The sequence below is a fragment of the Brassica rapa genome, chromosome A05 (genome assembly GCF_000309985.2).
Source record: "Brassica rapa cultivar Chiifu-401-42 chromosome A05, CAAS_Brap_v3.01, whole genome shotgun sequence".
Taxonomy (NCBI): Eukaryota; Viridiplantae; Streptophyta; class Magnoliopsida; order Brassicales; family Brassicaceae; genus Brassica; species Brassica rapa.
This window is the reverse complement of record NC_024799.2, coordinates 25,251,924-25,272,779: the sequence shown is the minus strand read 5'-3', so window position 1 is coordinate 25,272,779 and position 20,856 is coordinate 25,251,924. Positions and strand designations below refer to the sequence as shown.

General features: G+C 38.1%; 7 protein-coding genes and 1 long non-coding RNA gene across 10 annotated transcripts; 5 read left to right on the top strand and 3 right to left on the bottom strand.

Moving 5' to 3' along the window:
- The first annotated feature begins 4,658 nt into the window (after nucleotides 1-4,658).
- On the top strand, nucleotides 4,659-8,328 carry LOC103870455 (putative F-box protein At1g47390). Of its 2 annotated transcripts, none has more exons than XM_033291976.1 (2): nucleotides 4,659-5,503; nucleotides 5,805-8,328. In XM_033291976.1, exon 2 carries the CDS (start codon nucleotides 7,152-7,154, stop codon nucleotides 8,277-8,279), a length of 1,128 nt encoding a protein of 375 aa, XP_033147867.1. In that variant the 5' UTR covers nucleotides 4,659-5,503; nucleotides 5,805-7,151; the 3' UTR covers nucleotides 8,280-8,328. The 2 variants fall into 2 exon arrangements, with proteins under 2 accessions (XP_033147867.1, XP_033147866.1); XM_033291975.1 differs by having other exon boundaries at nucleotides 5,632-8,328.
- A 718-nt stretch (nucleotides 8,329-9,046) lies between these two features.
- LOC103870753 (putative F-box/kelch-repeat protein At1g32430) lies at nucleotides 9,047-11,540 on the top strand. Its single transcript, XM_033291966.1, has one exon. It carries the CDS (start codon nucleotides 9,097-9,099, stop codon nucleotides 10,357-10,359), a length of 1,263 nt encoding a protein of 420 aa, XP_033147857.1. The 5' UTR covers nucleotides 9,047-9,096; the 3' UTR covers nucleotides 10,360-11,540.
- LOC103870454 (cytochrome P450 77A4) lies at nucleotides 11,311-13,256 on the top strand. The gene has a single exon (XM_009148578.3). The coding sequence runs from the start codon at nucleotides 11,555-11,557 to the stop codon at nucleotides 13,103-13,105; it is 1,551 nt and encodes a 516-aa protein (XP_009146826.1). The 5' UTR covers nucleotides 11,311-11,554; the 3' UTR covers nucleotides 13,106-13,256.
- Nucleotides 13,257-13,429: 173 nt separating this feature from the next.
- Nucleotides 13,430-15,537, top strand: LOC103870453 (protein APEM9). Of its 2 annotated transcripts, none has more exons than XM_018659357.2 (6): nucleotides 13,430-13,713; nucleotides 13,834-13,992; nucleotides 14,101-14,178; nucleotides 14,603-14,759; nucleotides 14,834-15,132; nucleotides 15,220-15,537. In XM_018659357.2, exons 1-6 carry the CDS (start codon nucleotides 13,667-13,669, stop codon nucleotides 15,338-15,340), a joined length of 861 nt encoding a protein of 286 aa, XP_018514873.1. In that variant the 5' UTR covers nucleotides 13,430-13,666; the 3' UTR covers nucleotides 15,341-15,537. The 2 variants fall into 2 exon arrangements, with proteins under 2 accessions (XP_018514873.1, XP_009146824.1); XM_009148576.3 differs by having other exon boundaries at nucleotides 14,486-14,759.
- Nucleotides 14,095-14,592, bottom strand: LOC117134150. Its single transcript, XR_004458327.1, has 2 exons — nucleotides 14,385-14,592; nucleotides 14,095-14,336 (listed from the first exon to the last, which is right to left on the bottom strand). It is a non-coding gene; the product is annotated as an uncharacterized LOC117134150 (long non-coding RNA).
- Nucleotides 15,538-15,594: 57 nt separating the features above from the next.
- On the bottom strand, nucleotides 15,595-16,768 carry LOC103870452 (copper transport protein ATX1). The gene is made up of 3 exons (XM_009148575.2): nucleotides 16,557-16,768; nucleotides 16,099-16,174; nucleotides 15,595-15,930 (listed from the first exon to the last, which is right to left on the bottom strand). Exons 1-3 carry the CDS (start codon nucleotides 16,563-16,565, stop codon nucleotides 15,785-15,787), a joined length of 231 nt encoding a protein of 76 aa, XP_009146823.1. The 5' UTR covers nucleotides 16,566-16,768; the 3' UTR covers nucleotides 15,595-15,784.
- A 235-nt stretch (nucleotides 16,769-17,003) lies between these two features.
- Nucleotides 17,004-20,169, top strand: LOC103870449. Its single transcript, XM_033291993.1, has one exon. The coding sequence runs from the start codon at nucleotides 18,286-18,288 to the stop codon at nucleotides 19,132-19,134; it is 849 nt and encodes a 282-aa protein (XP_033147884.1). The 5' UTR covers nucleotides 17,004-18,285; the 3' UTR covers nucleotides 19,135-20,169.
- On the bottom strand, nucleotides 19,439-20,800 carry LOC103870448 (transcription factor SRM1-like). The gene is made up of 2 exons (XM_009148573.2): nucleotides 20,434-20,800; nucleotides 19,439-19,952 (listed from the first exon to the last, which is right to left on the bottom strand). The coding sequence occupies exons 1-2, from the start codon at nucleotides 20,718-20,720 to the stop codon at nucleotides 19,745-19,747; spliced, it is 495 nt and encodes a 164-aa protein (XP_009146821.1). The 5' UTR covers nucleotides 20,721-20,800; the 3' UTR covers nucleotides 19,439-19,744.
- Nucleotides 20,801-20,856: the final 56 nt, after the last annotated feature.

The window sequence follows — 20,856 nt, the reverse complement described above, 5'->3', positions numbered from 1 at the left end:
TAGTTTTCAAAATAATATACGACTAACAATGTGTTTAATTGTTTTTGGAATATAAAAGGCATTGGAGCATTTTTCAGGGATCTGAGCACACGCACTCTTAAAGAAGAAGTTGTAGAACAGCTTCAGGAGAACATTCCCATCTTATTGTGCAACTTGGAGAAGATATTTCCTCCTGGATTTTTTGACGTCATGGAGCATCTAGCTGTCCACCTCCCATATGAAGCATTGCTTCGTGGACCTGTACATTACGGATGGATGTATCAGTATGAGCGAGCCATGAAATATTTGAAGGGAAAAGCAAAGAACCTCGCCAAAGTTGAAGGTTCTATAATTGCTGGAAGTTTGACGGAAGAAGTTTCTCACTTCACATCGTACTACTTTGCGTCAAAAGTACGTACCCGTAGAAGAGCTCCAAGAAGATATGATGATGGTGGAGTTGCGCCAACATATGCAGTTGCTGGTGTTCCAGACATCTTTAGCCAGATTGGACGACTCGGTGGGAAGTCTAAAGAGGTTTGGTGGTCGAGTGAACAAGACGCTCATAGTGCACACACCTATATTCTACTCAATTGCGAGGATCCATTGATGCGTTATTTTGAAAGGTAACATATATGGACACTTCAAAACACATATAATTAATTATATAATTGCAAGAGATTCATTCCTATGAAATGTGATTAATTTTACAGCCTATTTGTTTCTCAAGTCGAAGAAACATTTCCTGGTATATCCACAAGTGACGTAGACAAAAGGAAAGATCAGCACTTCATTAAGTGGTTGCGGAATCAGGTATTATAACTCAAACTATTTTTTCATACATGATTTGTATTTTAATGTTCTCTTTATTTTTGCAGGTTGATTATGACGACGATGCAGATTATCCTAAGTGGTTACACGAAGTAATTCAATCTCCACTTGTAAAGGTCACCACATCACAGATGTATTTCACACGAGGCTACACTTTTCACACATATGAGTATGGTAGACAGCGGGCGACCAGTAACTATGGAATATGTGTGAAAGGGGAAACAGATTTCTACGGGATCTTGACGGAGATTATTGAAGTCGAATTTCCAGGGATACTGAAGCTGAAATGCGTCATCTTCAAATGTGAATGGTTTGACCCCGTCGTCAACAGAGGTGTTCGGTCTAACAAATTTGGTGTAGTTGATGTCAACGGTGGACGTCGGTACAACAAATTCGAGCCTTTCATCTTAGCTTCACAAGCAGACCAAGTTAGCTTCCTTCCATACCCTCGGATGAGAGATTCGGGTATAAATTGGTTAGCAGTGATCAAAGTTACACCTCGAGGACGAATCATCAGTGGAGAAGAACCACCATTGCAAGAAGAACAGATAAATGAAGTCGAGGAACCTGAACAAGAAGTTGATGACATCCTTCTCATTGATCCGCATAATCACGAATACGAAGATCTTACCGATGATGCCACAGACGAAGCTGTAGAAGACGAGTTTAATGAAAATGATGATATTTCTAGTGATGACGAGAATGTCGATGTATCCGATTGATGTATTTGATTTTGTGTAGTTTGTTTTATGAATAAGGTAATGTGAGAGTTTGTTTTATGAATAAGGTAATGTGGGAGTTTGTTTTATGAATAAGAAATTGTGGGAGTTTGTTTTATAAATAAGTAAATGTGGGAATTGTGGTTTGGAATGAAAATAAAGATGGGGTTTGGAATATATGAAGTAGAAGATAAGGAATATGGGGTTTTGGGGTTTGGGGTTTCGGATTTTAGGGATTTAAACGTACTGCTCGTTAATTCCTCGTAACCTGACGTCGAATGTACGACGTAATCCTCGTTTATTCCACGTAGGACAGAATCGTCGTAAAGACCTCGTAAATTAAATTGACGTAAATGCCACGTAAAGTAAATGACGAAGGTGGCACTCGTTTATTCCACGTAGGACAGAATCGTCGTAAACACCTCGTAAGGCCACGAGGACTTTACGACGAAATTAAAAAAGCGGGGCACGCTAATTCCACGTAAGCCAAAATCGTCGTAAAGAGTCGTAAAATAACGACGATATTACGACGAAAATATAAAAAATACTAAAAAAAAGAAGAGAAGAAAGATGCTTGAATCACATTTGGCGAGACTTACGTAAGTCTCGACCACATGAGTTCCAAATATCTTCTTCTCTTCTTTTTTTTTCCAAATTTTCTAAATTGTTGAAAAGCGGGAGTATAAAAACTAGAAAAAAAGAAAAAAAGAAAGATACTGGAATTATATGTGGCGAGACTTAAGTCTCACCCACATAAATTCTAATATCTTCTTTTCTTCTTTTTTTTTCAAATATTTCTAATTTGAAAAGTATTTTGGTGAGGAGTGTGATTTGAGATAGGGTGTGTTTTGTGAGTTTGTGTGGGTGGTTTGAGAAGGAAAGTTGTGGGTATTTATAGAAAATAAAGGCTCGCTAATTCCTCGTAACTGGTTAACTCGTTAATTCCACGTAACCCTTTTCGTCGTAAAAACGTCGTTAACAAAAACGCGGGCCTTTGTATTTCGTCGCTATTTCGTCGTAACTGAAAACGCGGGCCTCTGTAATTCCTCGTAAGTTTACGAGGAAATTACGAGGACAAGTAATCTTATATATATCCCGAGCGAGCTCGCTCCGTCTTTCCTCTCCACTTCCTCCCTAATTCGTAGCAATGGTAAGTCTCCCTAATTCCTCTCTAGTTTGATTAGTTTAGGATAGATTAGGTGGTTAGTATAGGGAATTTAGATAGGTTTACGGATCTTATGTTATTTAGTGTTGATTAGGTGGATAGTTTTGGGAAGTATATGTTTACGAAAATTTAAAAAATTAAATTTTTTTTTCAGGTTCGAAAAGGTAGACTTACTGCCCATTACAGAGAGATGTTCGGAGAGCCGGGTAGTCGTTTAGACCCGTCGTCTTCTTCAGCTCCCGGTTCTTCGGGTCAGGAGACTGTCCCCGAGACTCAGTACACTCAGAGAGTCATTGGATCTCCTTCTTCTAGTGCTCCCCAGATGCCTCCTCCTCCTGTGCCTCCTACGATGCCGGCACCTCCGATGCCCGCGGCCGAGATTCATCCCGATTTGATGGTGCCTCCGAGTGCTCCTTACTCGCAGTACACCGTAGAGGACATTCTCCGTCTGCCAGGCAGAGAAGGTTTACCAGTCATCGACCCCGACCGACCGGACGGAACTTTATGGTATGTTTCATTATTTTTTTATTCTTTTTAAATTATTTTATAACTTTAAAAAATAATTTATATTTTAAATTTGTATTTTTCAGGTGGGGGATTGACGGATGTCTTGCATCGGACGTAACCGACACGATAAAAGGTTACTTCTCCATGGCACATCCGAACTGGAAAATGACGCCCCACTACGTCAGAAAGACGTGGTTCAAAATTTACGCTGTAAGTTCTATTAATTAAATATATATCTTTAAATTTTTTAATTATTTATATATATATTTTTTTCTGAAAAACTAATTAGAAATTATTTTTTCCAACAGCAAAAATATAATTGGGCCTTCGGGATCACTGAGAGGGTGAGGAAGAAGTTTGAAGCGAAGGCGAAAGTTCGCTTGTTGGACACGGTCTCCAACTGGAAGGGTGACTGGATCGTGAAGGGGTATGAGCGTGGCAAACCCGCTGAGCTCACCACGGATGTCTGGGATGGCCTCATCCGATATTGGCGTCTTCCTGATTCCATTAGAATCGCCCAGTCTTGCTCTAACTCCCGTAACACAGTCGATGAGCACGGGAACGGGCCGATGCTTCACACTACGGGCCAAAAACCTCACGCTGGTGTCCGTTTGGAAATGGTAATTAAAAATTTAATTATATTAAATTTTTAGTATATTTTATATATATATTCTAATTAACAACTTTCTTAAATGTTTTTTTAGGCCAAAGAGACGGGAGAATTCCCGTCTCTTATGCAACTTTACGAGAGGACCCACAAGAACAAGGCGGGCCGATTTATAGATGGCAAGTCCGAACAAATCTACAACGATTTGGCTGCTCGGGTTGAAGAACGCCAGACCCAGCTGACCCAACAGTCCACCGATGGATTACCCGTCACCTTATCCACACCTGAAGTGGATAAGCTTTACGAGGAGGTAAATTTTCTAAAATTTTAATTTTTTTAAATATTCATTTAATTTAACTTTAAATTTTTACTAACAAAATTTATTTTTTGTTTTTAAGGTTGTCCCTAAAAAAAAGGGACGGACGTTGGGGATTGGTTCCGTCAACGATGTTCCGATAGCGACATCGTCTTATGTTCAGCGACGGGATGATGAAGTCGCTCAGCTGCGTAGGGAGTCCGAAGAGCTGCGTAGAGAGTCTACTGAGCTGCGTAGAGATTCTACTCAGCTGCGATCTCGTATGGGTGGACTCGAGGGCTTCTTGGACGTTGTAGCGGCCACAAATCCGGAATGGGCGACTTTGTTGAGGACCATGCGACAACAAAATCCTATCCCAGGCCAGTCACCGACCGACGACTCACATGCCGAGGCGGATGTTCAGGCGAGGAGTGATGAATTCTACGAGGCGATTAATTAACGACCACCCAAGTTCTTTTTAATTTCGGTTATTGTATTATGAATTCAAAACTTATTTATAAATAAAATATTTTGGTTTTGATTTTTTTAGAATTTTAATTTCATTAATAATTTAAATTATATTTATAATTATAATTTTTTATATTTCTATAAAACAATGAAACGAAGTAAATTCGTAGCTAATTTTGCGGCTTCTTTACGTGGAAGCTTAACGTGGTTTTTACGAGGAAACGTTTGGAAATCTATCAAGGTTTTTACGTTTTCTTTACGTGGAAAGTTTTCAAGGTATTTACGTCAATTTTACGAGTATTTATTTACGTGTGTCTTACGAGGAAAGATTTTCGTGGTAATTACGAGGAATATTAGCGACGTCCTTACGAGGAATCTTTACGTGGTCTTTACGAGGAAAATTAGCGACGTCCTTACGAGGAATCTTTACGTGGTCTTTACGACGAAATATCCTCCTTCGCTTTTACGACGAAATTATTTCCTCGCTAACTTACGACGATTTAGCGAGGATATATGCGTTACGACAAACATATAACGACGAAACGGGTTTCCTCGCTAATTCGTCGTAACACTGCTTTTACGACGAATTAGCGAGGAAAACTGCCCTCGTAAAACTTGTGTTTTCTTGTAGTGTAAATTATAGGATTTTTAACGTAAAAACCCCTCAATTATGTTTCATTCGGGTAAAAACCCCTCAATTATTTATTCAATGAATAAACCCCTCAAGTTAGTTTTCTTAACAAATCGACCCCTCCGTCTACAGTATCGTTAAAAGCTGTGATTTGTCGTTAAGTGAGAAACGCATCGTTTCATTAAATGGCCAAAAACGTCACAGCTTTCATATCTTTTCTTCATCTATTTTCAGAATCCCCAAATCGAAAATTTTAGGGTTCTTGCTTGTTCTCTCCAACTTTTCTTCAGTCCTCTTCGTTCATGTAAGTAAACAAACTATTTCATGTTCTTATTTTTCGAAATTTTTGTTCTTATGCCATTAACTAGCCTGTGGTTTTGCTATTTCTTCTTTTAAATTGTTGTTAATATTTGAATTTTCTATTGATTTTAGTGTAAAGAGATTGATAGTAGGAGTCATAACCACAATGGATTTAGGTCGTGGAATACCCAGAAAGTGTCAGTGTGAATCATTGACAATTATGTTGATTTCAAAAACAAAAGAGAATCCAGGAGGAAAATTCTATTGATGTGGAGCTATCTTTGGTCATGGCCATATGTTTTAAGTGGCCAGATGGATGAAGCACATATGGAAGAGTTTGATCTTGTGGCTGAAAAACAAGCTACCATAGAGAAAGAATTAATGGAGCTGAAGCAAGACCTTGATTTGAAGAAAGACGTAGGAGAGATTATTGTGGTCTTGGAGAGTATTAGAGCTAAGTTTTAGAAGTGTTGTTGGTTTATTTTGATCAAATTGTTATTGTTAGTTGTTGGTGGTGTATGATTCCTACCTTGTGTGTATCTTATGAGTTGTTTGTATCTTATGCTCAAGTTGTTGCTGTTAACATTTTTTCATTTATTATCCACAATCAAGTCGTTAAGTCACAAAAATACACAGAAACATGAAAATTTTCTCATAAACCTAAAACTTACAAAAAAGCAAAAGAAGAGTAACATGGTGTCGAGACAAAAGCAGGTTCTTATGACCTTGAAACACCAAAAACCTGAAACTCTTTCACTTTTTTTTTTCCTTCAGTTTGTCTCACGATTCCTTCACCGTTCCTTTTCAATTTCGAAACAGAATACACAAAACAGAAAAGAACTCTCCAAATCTCTCTGAATTTTGCCCTCTCCTGAATCTCACTATGGAAACTTGAAAACCCCAGAATTTGATAAACAAGGGTTCGTCATCGGTCGTTGTCGTATGTCTTATGATAACTTTGAGATTTTTTAAAAACACTTAGGATTTTTACAGAGGCTTTAAGTCCTATTCCTAAACTACATGCCGTGTTTTAATCTAATGTCATCTTATTTAATTAAAAAAATCATGTAGTTTACGAGTAATCAAAACACAGCGTATTGCATAAACGGTAGAATTAACGGAGGGTTTGATTTGTTAAGAAAACTAACTTGAGGGGTTTATTCATTGAATCAATACTTGAGGGGTTTTTACCCGAATGAAACATAATTGAGGGGTTTTTACGTTAAAAACCCTAAATTATATTAGACAAAAAAATTTAAAAACAAAATATATACCCGCCCTCTCGAGGGCGGGTCAATATCTAGTTGTACTTAAACCAGCTGCAATGGTTCTAAAAGGATTCAAAATATATAATCACTCTAAAATAAGACTTATATCATGGTTAAAAAGTTAAAAAAAAAACCATAAAAAAAGTCATAATACACATTTACTATATTTCTTAAAATTTTAAAACATACATTGCTTCAATTATCAGATTTACTAATTTTCCAAACTAGATACGCGCGTTAGTAGTCGTATGTATATCTTTTTACAATTTTGTCTTTTGTAAATATCTTTAATCTTCTACGGATATGTTTACGGAATAAACAGTTGAAACCCTAGTTGGGAAAACTTAATAAGCAAAGTAGTTAATCTGAAAGTAAAAGACCCTAATGGCTAACCAGGAGAAGCTTCCGTGGGATTTGACTGAAGAGATCCTCTCTTGTGTCCCTCCTGAATCTCTTGTCCGGTTCAGAACCGTCTCCAAACAATGGAACGCTCTTTTAAGCGACAAGACGTTCATCAAAAAACACAAGACCAAGATGACGTATCGATTCATCTTAGCAACCAAATCCAAGATTTATTCGGTAAGTGTCAATCCAAAGATCGAGGTGCATGACTTGATGTTAGATGTTCCTGATTTAGAACCTCATGCGTTACCTAGACGCTTGATGGATTGCGATGGGCTTTTGCTATGTGACATGGGTAAAAGAGGCATGGTTTCGAACCCATGGTTAAAACAGACTAGACGGGTCGAGCACGAGGGTAACCATCAAAGTTTTGATTTCAGTGGCATAGGTTATGATGATGATAATGGTTACAAGACCCTTGGGACTCATCGAACGGAACTAGATCCTACAAAGACATTTTGGAAAACCCTTGATTTTTCATCCGATGCATGGAAGGAACAAAGAGGTGTGATGAAGTCTAGTGGTAGTAGTAGTAGTCCTAGTACTACTGAGGAAGGTACAACTGTAATTACTTTTCACAGTACCAGTGGTGTGTCTTTGAATGGAACTTGGTATCGTGTTGCTTCTTATAACGAAACCAAGTACTCGTACTTCATAGTTAACTTCGATTTTACTAAGGAAACATTCAACCAATTTTGTGACCTGCCATGTGAGGATAACAAGCATGATGATGCTCTTGTTCTTAGGGTATTTATTGGAGATCGGTTTTCGTTGTTAAAGCAATCACATCTAACAAAGAAGATTCAGATTTGGGTGACCAAGAACAAGATTCATAAACGGGGTGGTAGAGATGTGGAATGGATGAATTTCATGGAAGTGTCGATTCCTAACTTGCCGGATTTGGTACAGCCAAGTTACTTCATCAACGATAAGAGGCTTGTAGTGTGTTCTTGCGACACAGATGGCCAAGCTTTGATCTATGTTGTGGGGAACAATAACTTGATCAGTAAAACCAAAATAGATCTTGTTGCCGATTTTTGGCCTTCGCATTGCTCCTTAATTCCCAGCTTGGTCTCGGTTCCTGGAGGTAAAAGAGAAGAAGCAGGATGACTAGTTTAATCTCATTACATCCAGCTTCTTGTTTGGTTCTTGAGGAAGGTTCGGTTGATTTGGTTTTGTTGTTTTCATTAACAACCTTCTTTGTTGGAAGTAGAGATTTTGCTAAATTTCCTTTTTGTTTTTGTTTTGCTTTTATTTTCTCAGAATGGTTTCTTTTATAATGTTTTGGAGCAAACTAGGTTATGTTTAACGAATTCTGTTTAACTCGTGGTTTTGACTTCGAAACGTACGTTAAATTCTTTTGACTATATGGTAGTCGTATGTACTATATGTTCCTAATTTTAAGAACTACATTTGTCTCAACATTAATTATCAAAAATATGCACAGAAGAAACATGCACCATCTACTTACTAGCAGTACAATACCACAACGTTCTAATGCAAGTTAACTTGTCCAATAAAGTTTTGCCACAGAGACAAGTTTGATCTTTTTTTTTTTTCGACAAGCTTGATCTTTGATCCACTAAAGGTAGAACTTATGTATCACCTTCACAATTAAAAATAGAGATATTAATGGTGATTCTTGAAAATACTTATAAGATCTCAACAAAACATAGCGTTTAGAAAAAAAGCCCATGCACGTAGGTTTCGGCATGGTCGTATATATATTAATATTTCTTTTCTGTAAACGGATAGTCTTATACTTTCTTTTCCAAAATAAATATGAAAAATAAAATAAAACACATGATAAATACGAACGGAGAGAATATGGGGGATCTAATGTTTATATATACCAAAATATTGTTTTGTAAACTCCGGATTTGATATAAAAGAAAACAAGAAATATTTTTCTGTAAGAATCGTCAATATGAAAAGGCTGCAGCGACTCATGAAACACAACAAAAACCCTATAATGGAAAACAAAGAGAAGCTTCCATGGGAGTTAGTGGAAGATATCCTCTCTCGTGTCCCTCCCAAACCACTTGTCCGATTCAGAACCGTTTGCAAACGATGGAACACTCTCTTCGACGACAATACTTTCATCAACAACCACAAGATGACGTTTCGATTCATTGTAGTGACTAAATCCAAGGTTTATTCGGTAAGTCTGAACCCCGAGATAGAGGTGAGTGAGTTAACCTTAGATATCCCCGGTTTAAACAATCAGAAACCTAATGACTTGGTCGATTGCAATGGGCTCTTGCTATGTGGCATGAAAGAAGGAGCTGTCGTTTGTAACCCGTGGTCCGGACAAATTAGATGCATCAAGGCCGAGGTTAGTCAATCTAGTTTAGAATATCGTGGCCTAGGTTATGATGGTAATAGGATAGGTAAGAAAATTGTTTATGAAACCCTTGCGTTTTATCTAAATACTATAAGCTCTACCACTGCATGGAGAATCGATGACCTTGGCACCGATACGTGGAAACAAGTGTTGAAAGAAGTAAAAGATGAAACATCGCCTCAAAATTTGTTCTATATGCACTCGACAAGAGGTGTATCGTTGAATGGAAATTTGTTTTGGGTTGCTTATTACCAGAGTCATCGCTCGTTGCTCTTAGTAGTAAGCTTCGATTTTGGGAGCGGAAAATACTTCAACTTTTGTGGTCTACCGTGTGTGGAGAACGATCATAGCGATGCTCTTGTCCTTAGGGTTTTTAGGGGAGATCGGTTTTCGTTGTTAAAGCAGTGCCATGTAACAAAGAAGATTCAGATTTGGGTGGCCAAGGACAAGATTGATAATGGGCATAGTAGAGATGTGAAATGGATGAGTTTCATGGAAGTGTCAATCCCTGACTTGCCGTATTTAGTACAGAAACAATCCTACCCTCAGCCGAGTTACTTCATTGACGATAAAAGGGATAAAAGGCTGGTCGTGTGTTCTTGCGATGTAAATGGCCGGGCTTGGATCTATGTTGTTGGGGAAAGCAAGTTAATCAGTAAAACCCGATTGGATTTCGTAGTGGATCCTTGGCCTTTGCATTGTACCTGTTTTCCCAGTTTGGTCATGGTTGGTGGATGTCCAAGAGAAGACAAAGAAAAGAAGAAAAAGCAGAATTACGTGTTTAATATTTCTTTCGTTATATTTTTTTGTTTGGTTGCTTTTTTTTTTTTTTTGAATGAAATTTAATTTGTTTGGTTGTTTGGGAAGCTTAAGTTGCTTTTTAGCAAAAATAAATTATTTTTAATTGTTTAGAACAGGCTAGATTGAATGTTTAATGGTCTCAGTCAGTTTAAGTCTAGGGTTCTGAGTTTTATTCGGGAATTTGTTAGCTTTCACTTGTGTTTTGAGATGTGTCGATTCATTACATCCCACATTGTTATTTTTCCCCTTTTTTCCTAATCAATTGTTTCCTATCACTACGTCTGGTTGTATGCATAGTGAAGAGTCTTATCTGCATTAAAGAACGTTTTTGAGCCGTAAGTGTGTCTTCTTCAGTGCCGAAAGATGATCATTTGAGTTGCAGACATATAACAAGAGAATCAATTCTAGACGTCAACCTTTAGTTGATGAATTTCGGTTATAATGGACCTTGTCTGATTGTTCATGTGCAGACTGCAGAAATTGTATGGAATGTTGTACATTTCGATTCTTTTATTACATGAATTTGAAAAAGAATATGCATTTCAAGAGGAATAAAATCGGTTTACATGAGAAATTGTATGTATGTAAATCACTTTTCAACCCAACTATTATTCATTTAACCAAAAAGAATCATAGACCTAAAGCAAACAGTGGTTAGTATTATATAAGACACCGAGAGATGTATTAAGCCTCTATCATTCTCCTGCTGTTAGCTATACAGGGTGTCAGTTTATACTGTTATGCTCCCGCCTTTTCTTTTAACGGTTGATGATGACTCTGATCCTCTATTGCCTTTATTCTATCAAAAATTGCAACTTCCTCGAGATCTTGGTCCCTTATTCACATTGGAAAATAGCTTTCGTGGATGGATAGCCTATCAGAGGCATCAAAGTTTACAAACTACTAGTCATGGTTTCAAAACTAGTTCATTTCACTAAAAATTTAAAGCTTTTCTACGTAATCAAAACGCAAATGGGCCTGGGGTACGTAAGAAAATACAAGAAACTACTAGCGATGATGTAAGAAAAAGACAAAACCTATTTCATCGTACCAAACTGCAATAACTTAACCGAAAAGAGTATGACTACTTTAAATTATTCCCACCTAAATTCTCATGCTCTACTCTGTTTTTATACCTTCCTCTTCTTCATCTTCTCTCCCACTCATTCTACATCCTCCATAGCTACAAAGCTCAGTGAAAAAACAAAGAAAGAAAAAAACAAAGAGTGTGCTTAAAAAAATGTCTCTCCTTTCGTTCCCTCTCACTTCCTTAAACATCTCTCCTCCACTCTTCTTCACTATCATCACCACTCTCGTATCCGCTTTCGTTATACTGTTCCTCACGCGCCATAGTTCCAACTCCAAGCGCGTGAACCTCCCTCCAGGTCCTCCCGGTTGGCCGGTTGTCGGAAACCTCTTCCAATTCGCGCGCTCCAAGAAGCAGTTCTACGAGTACGCCGATGATCTAAGGGAGAAGTACGGTCCCATCTACACGCTGAGGATGGGGAGCCGAACGATGATCATCATCTCTGACGCGACTCTAGCCCACGACGTTCTGATCCAGCGTGGGCCCATGTTCGCGACCCGGCCCAAAGAGAATCCAACACGGACCATCTTCAGCTCCAACACTTTCACAGTCAACGCTTCCGTGTACGGCCCCGTGTGGCGTTCGCTGAGACGGAACATGGTGCAGAACATGCTGAGCTCGACCCGGTTCAAAGAGTTCGGGTCGCTGAGACGATCCGCAATGGATAAGCTCGCGGGGAGGATCAAATCCGAGGCCGTTGAAAATAACGGACTCGTCTGGGTCCTACGAAACGCGAGATTCGCTGCGTTTTGTATTCTGTTAGAGATGTGTTTCGGAATCGAGATGGACGAGGAGTCGATTTTAAAAATGGATGCGATGATGAAGAAGGTGTTGATCACGATCGATCCAAGGCTCGACGATTACCTCCCGATCCTCGCTCCGTTTTACTCCAAGGAGAGGAGACGAGCTCTCGAGGTCCGCCGCGAGCAGGTGGACCTCGTCGTCGGGTTCGTCGAGAGGCGACGGAGAGCGCTTCGTAATCCCGGAACTGACAAAACGGCGACGTCTTTCTCTTATTTAGATACGCTCTTCGAATTAAAAATCGAAGGGCGTAAAACGACGCCGTCTAACGAAGAGCTCGTGACGTTATGTTCCGAGTTTCTCAACGGTGGGACGGATACGACGGGGACTGCGATCGAGTGGGGAATCGCGCAGCTGATCGCGAATCCTGAGATTCAATCTCGACTCTACGATGAGATTAAATCGACGGTTGGAGATCGTGCGGTTGAGGAAAAAGACGTGGAGAAAATGGTGTTTTTACAAGCCTTCGTTAAAGAGATTCTCCGGAAACATCCACCGACGTACTTCACGCTGACTCACACGGTGACGGAGCCGACGACGGTCGCCGGATACGATGTTCCCGCCGGAATCAACGTCGAGTTCTACCTCCCGGGGATAAACGAAGACCCGAAGATTTGGTCTGACCCGAAGAAATTCGATCCGGACCGGTTTGTTTCGGGTAAAGAGGATGCGGATATAACCGGGGTAACCGGAGTGAAGATGATGCCGTTCGGTGTTGGCCGTCGGATCTGTCCCGGTTTATCGATGGCGACCGTACACGTGCACTTGATGCTTGCGAAGATGGTTCAAGAGTTTGAGTGGAGCGCTTATCCGGCGGGAAGCGAGATTGATTTCGCGGGAAAATTGGAGTTCACGGTGGTTATGATGAAACCGTTAAGAGCCATGGTTAAACCAAGGGTTTAAATTTACTATTATCAAAACGACGTGTGCTATATATTAAAGGAACCTATACTTAAAAAAAAAAAAAAAAAATCGGGTGTTTTGTGAATTCTAGTTAAAATACTATTACTTTTGTCGTCAAACAAATCAATAAATTATTTCTTTTGTAACGTTAGAGCTAGCTAGCTATCAGTAGAATGTGACATTAAACCTGTTTATGAATGATGTACAAAGTAGCTGTAATCGACATTTTAGATAGTCAACAAAGTAGCTGAGAAGACATATCCATGTGGGACGTGGATAAAGCCAAATGTTTTAAGGGCCGCCGAAATTTAGTTCAGATTTTGATCGTGACTGACTTTCACACAATTTAAAACATATTTATATCCTCTGCTAAACCGTACATACCAAGAATGCAGATAATGTTTTTAATTGTTCATGAAAAAACTATATTTTATGTGTGATGGAGAAGCCCATTAAGCTGGCCCAATAGCAAATTAAATAATTATCTGCTCGCTTCTCCTCCTACCTCATTGACGAACATAATCAATCTCCTCGATCATTTTGCAGATTTTCTCAGTGGAAATGGAGGCAACTGATGGTATTTGGGGTGAAATTGAACGTTCTGAGAGGTAATCTTCTGTAAATCGATGGATCCTTTTCTTTTTTTTCTCTTTCAGAAACTTTCCAGGAGAGTAATGATGATTCAATTGAACACAGAAGCTAATTTTGTTTTTTTTTTTTTTGGTTAGCTACCTAGTCTGCTCTATGTATGAAGAGGCAGAGTCATTATCTTCCTCCATACTAAAAGGAATCTTTGGCAACGTTGAAACTCTTGGTGATCATCAATTGCTTGACATGCTTGAATCTACTGGCATGGTTCTAGTCCAGTCCTTGAATGGACTCGGCAGGTATATTTCAGATTGAATGGACTCGGCACGTATACTTTAGAGTTTAGTACTCTTTGGCGCTGTGATATTTTTTTTTTTTTCACAGCAAATGCTTTTTTATTCATGCAGGGGAGGTGAGATTGTAAATGAGCTAAGACAAGTGTTTGGCGAAACTGCAGCTGTTCCTGTTCAAGTTCTTCTCACTGGGTATCCTTTTTGTTCTCTTCTTTTCTGATATTTTTACAGCTTAAGGTGCTTGAAAAGGAGGAGATTTGGTTCTTTCTGTAAATAGGAGTCAGAACTAGGAGTAACGTGACATTCAATAACCTATGAGGCGAGTGAGGGAAAATGATTTTAGCCAAATACTTGAGAGGTCGTGATAAATGCTAACATTTACTTACTAGGAGGAGTACAATACTGCTGTTTCTGCATACTTTTAACAAAGACAAAATCACAGAACGGTATTGTAGATATCTATTTAATACATCTCCTGTCTTCTTTTGTCGCCAATTAGAATATGCCTTCAAATATCAAACGGTTCCTACTCGGGTGTACGTGAGATTCTGGAAGAGTTCTTTAGCATATGGGTTTACAAGGACAACCACTATATCCTTAATGATGCTGGATTAAGTGAAAAAGTGTTCCATGGGAATACATCGTTGGATATTGATGAGTACATGGAAGTTGTGGAGCTGTATACCTTTGGAGTTCTTGGGAAAGACACAAACGACGTGTGTCTAGCCGTTTCATGGGTTGAGCAAGCTGCGTTGTCTGAGGAAAGACGACAGGTACAATTGAATCTTTTCATGAGTTGTCTTTTGTCTATGATCTGTGTTCCAACTAAGTCAAATCTCTGTTACAGGGACTTTTGAGAAGATTGGATTCTTTACTTTCTCTCAAATCACCAAACGTTCAAGAAGCTACTTCTTTAGAGGAAAATCCTTCTTACGATGTGGTGAATAGCAGCAACAAGTCTTTGGCTAATGAAAAGAATGATTATATCCTGAAACTCTCTAAACAACATGAACCTTGGTCGTCTCGTCCTCTTAGCCTAAAGTTTGGTAATACCCGATTCAGCATGTCCAGGGGAAAAGTTGCCATAAGCCTCGTTGGATTAATCATATGCTACGCTTTACAAAGAAAACGAGCTGCTTTAATACGGTAAGAATTTTCCTGAGCAAACATACTTATTTGATCAGAACTTATGGTGATGAAAACATACATTGTGTTTTGCTTTCATGTTTTTAGGATCATTCGCAGACAAATGGAGTCCACGAAGAAAGCAATTGTAGATTTCTGGAAGCTTGCTTTTTCATACCAAGTGAATCCTCTTGCAGCTATTCAACCAATACCAAGCACCACCACTTGAGGTAGTTCCCAGAGTCATAGAAGATGGATCAAAGACCTGATTTTGAATTGGAATAAATCTGCATCCTTTTTTATTCTTTGTCACATCCCTATATTTAGTTACTGTGTCATGTTAAAAATGTCATTCTGTGTTACTCTTATTTGGATAAAAGCTGAAGATAATAATATACCAAAGCGGTAGTCCCAAATATTTTTTCATTCATTGGCTCAAACTAACTTAAACACAACTCATTGTGTTAAACCAAACTGTTATCATTGAAGATAACTAGGAAGGTTTTGTATTTGATGAAAGATTGTATGTTTTGGGACATAAGAACTGTTTTTAAACCACATTACTTCAATGATTAACCACAAGGTTGTCTCAGACACAAGTCACAGAAACAAAGAAGGATCCCATACAGATTTTTATTAAAAACAGAGCCACATGAGAATGCTCCGCTTCTCCTTAGGCCTTGGCGGGTTCAGCCTCTGTGTCCCAGAAAGCCGATTTCTTTCCGGTTTTTGATACGGTCTGCAAAACAGCGTCGGGCTGCACATTGCCTTTCACTGTCACCTTTTGCTCCTTTATATCCACATCAAATGACTCCACGCCTGCCAAGCAAAAGAGGTTAAAACAAAACACGAGATTGAGAATCTTTTTCATGGAATCTATATGTATGGGTAAGGACAAATGGGACGAGAAGACAACTGGTTTTTAAAGCATTTTGAGAGACAGAACATAACATCAATAGTGTTATAATTAGTCGTAGAGAAGCCAACCTTCCATTTTACCGAGAACTCTTTTAACAGCTCCAACACATCCTTCGCATGACATAGCCACTCTTAGAACAACGGTCTACACCAGAAAACAAAAGTGCAAATCCTTTCAAACACATTTATATCAAACATCATCGAAGAACCAATCAGAACACACCAAACCCTTTTCAGTTAATAATGATATATAATACTGTCTTGCCTCGCGAGTAATAGTCTTATCAAGATCTCAAAGGTTGCGATATTATAGACTCGATTGAAACTAGAGTTGATAGATCTACGCAAGCAGAGAGATCATTGTTATTACAGCAGCGAATAATCTACACATCTTATAGATAGATCGAAAAGTTTGAAACCATATCTATACCAAAACGGTGATAATTGCGATAAAGTAACAGTCTTTACGGTGACCCAGATCACGTAGTGGAATTCTAAGAAGAGAGTTGAAATCCCGATTGAAATACCTGAGACATAGCTTCGATCTCTCACAGAAACTTAAACGACGGTGAAAGCTTGTACGAAAGAGAGAGCGAGATAAAGATTTGAAGTGATAAGAGTTGACGCTAGTTATGTTTTGAAAGGATATAGCCTTGTCCCTTGGGCAGGTATGATTGCGACATGATTGGTCGATGACAAAAATATATTATTTTTTATTTTATTTTTATTATTATTGACTGAAGTCTATCCAAATACTTCATTTGTTTCAAAATTTATATTTTAAAATTTTCAGAACATGTTAGTAAAACATATTATATACTCCAATTATAAATTTATAATATTTTGTGATTATTTATTTTCGATCATTTTAAGCTAATAACAATTTAGTGAACACAATTAAACCTTTGAAGTTTAGAACTATTGATAAAAATGCATTGAAAAGACAACAATGTATTTTTGAATTAATATTTTCTTCTAGAACATGTGTATTTGTAACAAAATGAGTATTAAATTACTTTTTAATTCAAGTTGTAAAGAGTGATAGTATTTTATTCAAGTAACGATGATTGTATTTTGATCCAATTTGTTAAACTTTCGTTATTCCACCATGATCAATATATATCTTAGCGACCATAAAAAGAGAGTGAGAATGATAGACTGATAGTCTTGTTAATACAAGGAAGAAACAATACCTATGAGGAAATAAATCCATAACTACACAAAATGATAGATAGTATATAGTTTTTGAGGATTATAGACAATTTAGTAGGGAAGTTAATAAAAGTAAAGTTTAATAGTTTGAAGACTTCACTATTAATTTATATATATATATATATATATATATATATATATATATATATATATATATATATTAGCTCTTAAAAATTTGTGGGTTCTTCACCAATGATTCATAGATATGTCCATGCTTGGCACTATACATATTTTGCAATATATATGTTTTATAGGGCACTAGCAATAAATAAGGGTGCATCTTGAAATATGGCAACAAAGCATTTGTGTAAAACGATAAAGTTAGAAGCAAGGCTTGATGACGTTTGCAGAGGCTGTTTCCATATGCAGACGAAATCATCTTCTTGAGAATAGGGTGTTGACTGTTGAAGCATCAGAAAGAGCGCGGTGGGGAGGCAAACTAGTAGCAATACCGGAATCACAGGCAAGGGCAGTAGCATCATTGTGAAAAGTGCGGTGGAGATGGCAACAAGCATGGCTTATATATGGAGAAGAACATAATTGGGCAACCCAAATTTATAAATATATACACGTTGTGGTCGAATTCATATCTTGTAACCAGAATTAATTTAGACATTATATATGCATAGGCATATTCATTAAAAAAAAATGTGACCTTCAAATTTCTAAAAATAGGAGAAACCACTTTATCTTGATTTCTATGTTTTGGTAGCTGCCAATAAAATCTTTAAATTCCGGTAAAATTGGCACGTTGGACAGAGTTTTTGCTGTTGTGGGTAATTAAACCCGTGTTAAATCTTAGCCTTGATGGTTGTTATCTGTGCTGTCTAAAAGTTAAAACCGCGTTTTATAATTAGCAATCTTGTAAACATTAGAGCAAATAAGCAAAACAAATTACTTCTTTTGGGAATTTTGTAACTTTATAAATAACTTTTTCTTCTGTACTCCTAACTTTCATTACCCTATATAAAGTTTATTAAGTTTCCAAGTGATTGAAAACAAAAACTTTACAAATCTTATATTACTTATTGAGATCAAAAGAAAATGAAGAAAATGACCAAAAAGTTATCGTCTAAGTACGTGAAGCTCCACAAGAGCCGGCTCCGGCAAGAGGGGTCTATGAAGTCGGAGGACGGTGGAGAGCTTTTCCAGGAAAATCACTCGCCGGAAAATGAGGAAAACAATGAAACGAAGGAGACACCAAAAGTTAAAAAGATTATGGAGTCCATGCATCGTAAGCTAATGCTAAGAGAGAAAACAAAAAAGAATATCCACGTGGACGATCAAGAACAATCCCAAAGGTCTGAACGCTCGGTTAGCAACGACGACCAGCTTGAAGGTTCGGTTAGGAACATGAACCGTGGTGATAAAGATCAGCTTGAAGGTTCGGTTAGAAACGGACATATGGATCATCTTGAAGATTTGATTAGGGGTCGTGATCGTATGGACAATGCTGAAGGTTCAATTAAGAAAGGTGCTCGTGACCGTGTGGACCAGCTCGAAGGATCTAGCAGAAACGGTCGGAAATCTCAATGTGAAGACGTTACTCCTAAAAGAAGCGGTGAAGTAGACCAATCAGAAGAATCAACTAAGAACCCTTCTGATTTTACTTCTAAAAAGGATTATCTTGATTGGATTGAACATGTTGAAGGTTCTAGTAATCATTGTTTCGATCGATCCGAAAATCATGAAAAGCCTTATAGGAAGAACGACATCGACCATGATCAGATAAGCGTTGGAATATCGGAAGGATCCATAGAGGGGAATAACGATGAGATCCTATTACTCAAGAGCTCTAAGTATAGAAAAATGAAATCTGAAGATTCCAAAGGTTATAAGAAAGGAAAAGGTAGTAAGGTCAAAGATTCATTGAGAAGTCAAATGGTTGACTAAACGTGCCTTTCACATATAATCTGATCATTGATCATTTAGTTAGTGTGAACTACTACTACTCTTTTGTATAATCATATTATTATCTTCAATAAAGTCTTCACTTTACTATTTTTATAGAATCGTATCTATAGTGCGTTCAAAGAAAAACAACCACCGTTTTCTGGATTACTTCAGAAGTCTTGACTAGTTATCAAAAGAGACGTCATTTTATAATTGATAATTAATAGAGCCTAGAACATGAGACTGCACCCATTCGAAGGTGTTTTTGATCCTATATTTCAACATTCAGATTTTTCTACAAGCATTAAGCATGAACAAGACAATGTGCGTTCGTAAATCCGAGTAAGACAAAAGTATACAAGGCCAAACATATTATGATTCCTATTACAATTTTTTTTTAAGTGTGAAAAAAGCAAGAACAAAAACCCCAATCAATTAACAAGTTTGTCAACTAAAACTCTCGTCATCATCTTTATATATCATCATGTAATGCCCAAAACCTCGTCGGGGGACTGATGATAGCTAGAACTAAGGCGTCTGCTGACCAAAATGTGCCGGGTCCATCGTAGCTTCCGAGTCGGATCGAGGGGCGGGTACATCATCAGCATCATTATTCATTAACATCAGCATCATTATCATCAACCAAAGTCATATCATGGATACTGGAGCGCTTCTTTGCATGATTCTCCATGTCTTGCCTCTGGAAATACTTTTGTGCATGGCTTGCGACTTGCCTTGCAGACCTTGTCTTCACATACTTTCTCGATACACTCTTCCAATCTCCTCTCCCAAACTCGCCTAATCCCTTCAGAAATTCTCTGAAAATATCATCAGATATAGTCAACCAAAACCCCTTAGCCAAGTTTGTTAGAAATCAAGATGCTCTTAGAAAATCGTATAAAACGTAACAAATAAGAGCCTTTACGTGATTACCTAAGCAATATAAAAATCTAACAGTTCATCACCATTCACCAGTTTACTGTAGTCAAAAAAAAAAAAAAATCACCAGTTTAGTTTATATACTTTCCCTTAAACTCAACAAAACCTAGACCATCACACGAGCAAAAGTTAAAATTGTTAATTAACACGCTTCCTAACAACAGTAACACTAAAGTCGTTCTTGGCCTAAACAAACGAAAACTCTAAACCATCACTACGAGCAAAAGTTAACCATAAAGCCGTTCTTGACCTAACCAAGAAACTCTAACTCTAAACCATCACGACGAGCAGAAGTAACGCTAAACTCGTTCTTGACCCAAATGAAACGAAAACCATAGTTCATGAGTCTTAAAGACTAACCCGTGCTCCTTTGCTGTCCACGGTCTTCCTCTCTTTTTATCTTTCTCCACGTGTTTAGTTTCGGGTGAGAGGATTCCATCTGGGTGATCTTGATAATCGATAGGACCCGATTCGATAAGTTCAACATCGTGAACCAAAGCGTCGTAGTGGTGCTTCACAACCTCGAGCGGCATCTCAAGATAGCTGGCGATAGTCTCAAACCTGTTAGGAACGTTCTCCGTGAGCACCAGCGCTTCCTCGAACATTTTGTCTTCGTCCCTCCCCCACTGCTCCCACCATGCCATCATAGAAAGCAACAAAAGTAACCTGCCAGGTATCTCGAGCGTTCTTTCCTTCTTTATATGCGATTTACAGAGAAAAACAATAGGGAAAATCGCAAGATTCACCCTCGTGTTTACTTTAATTTATAAAGTAGCCCCGAGT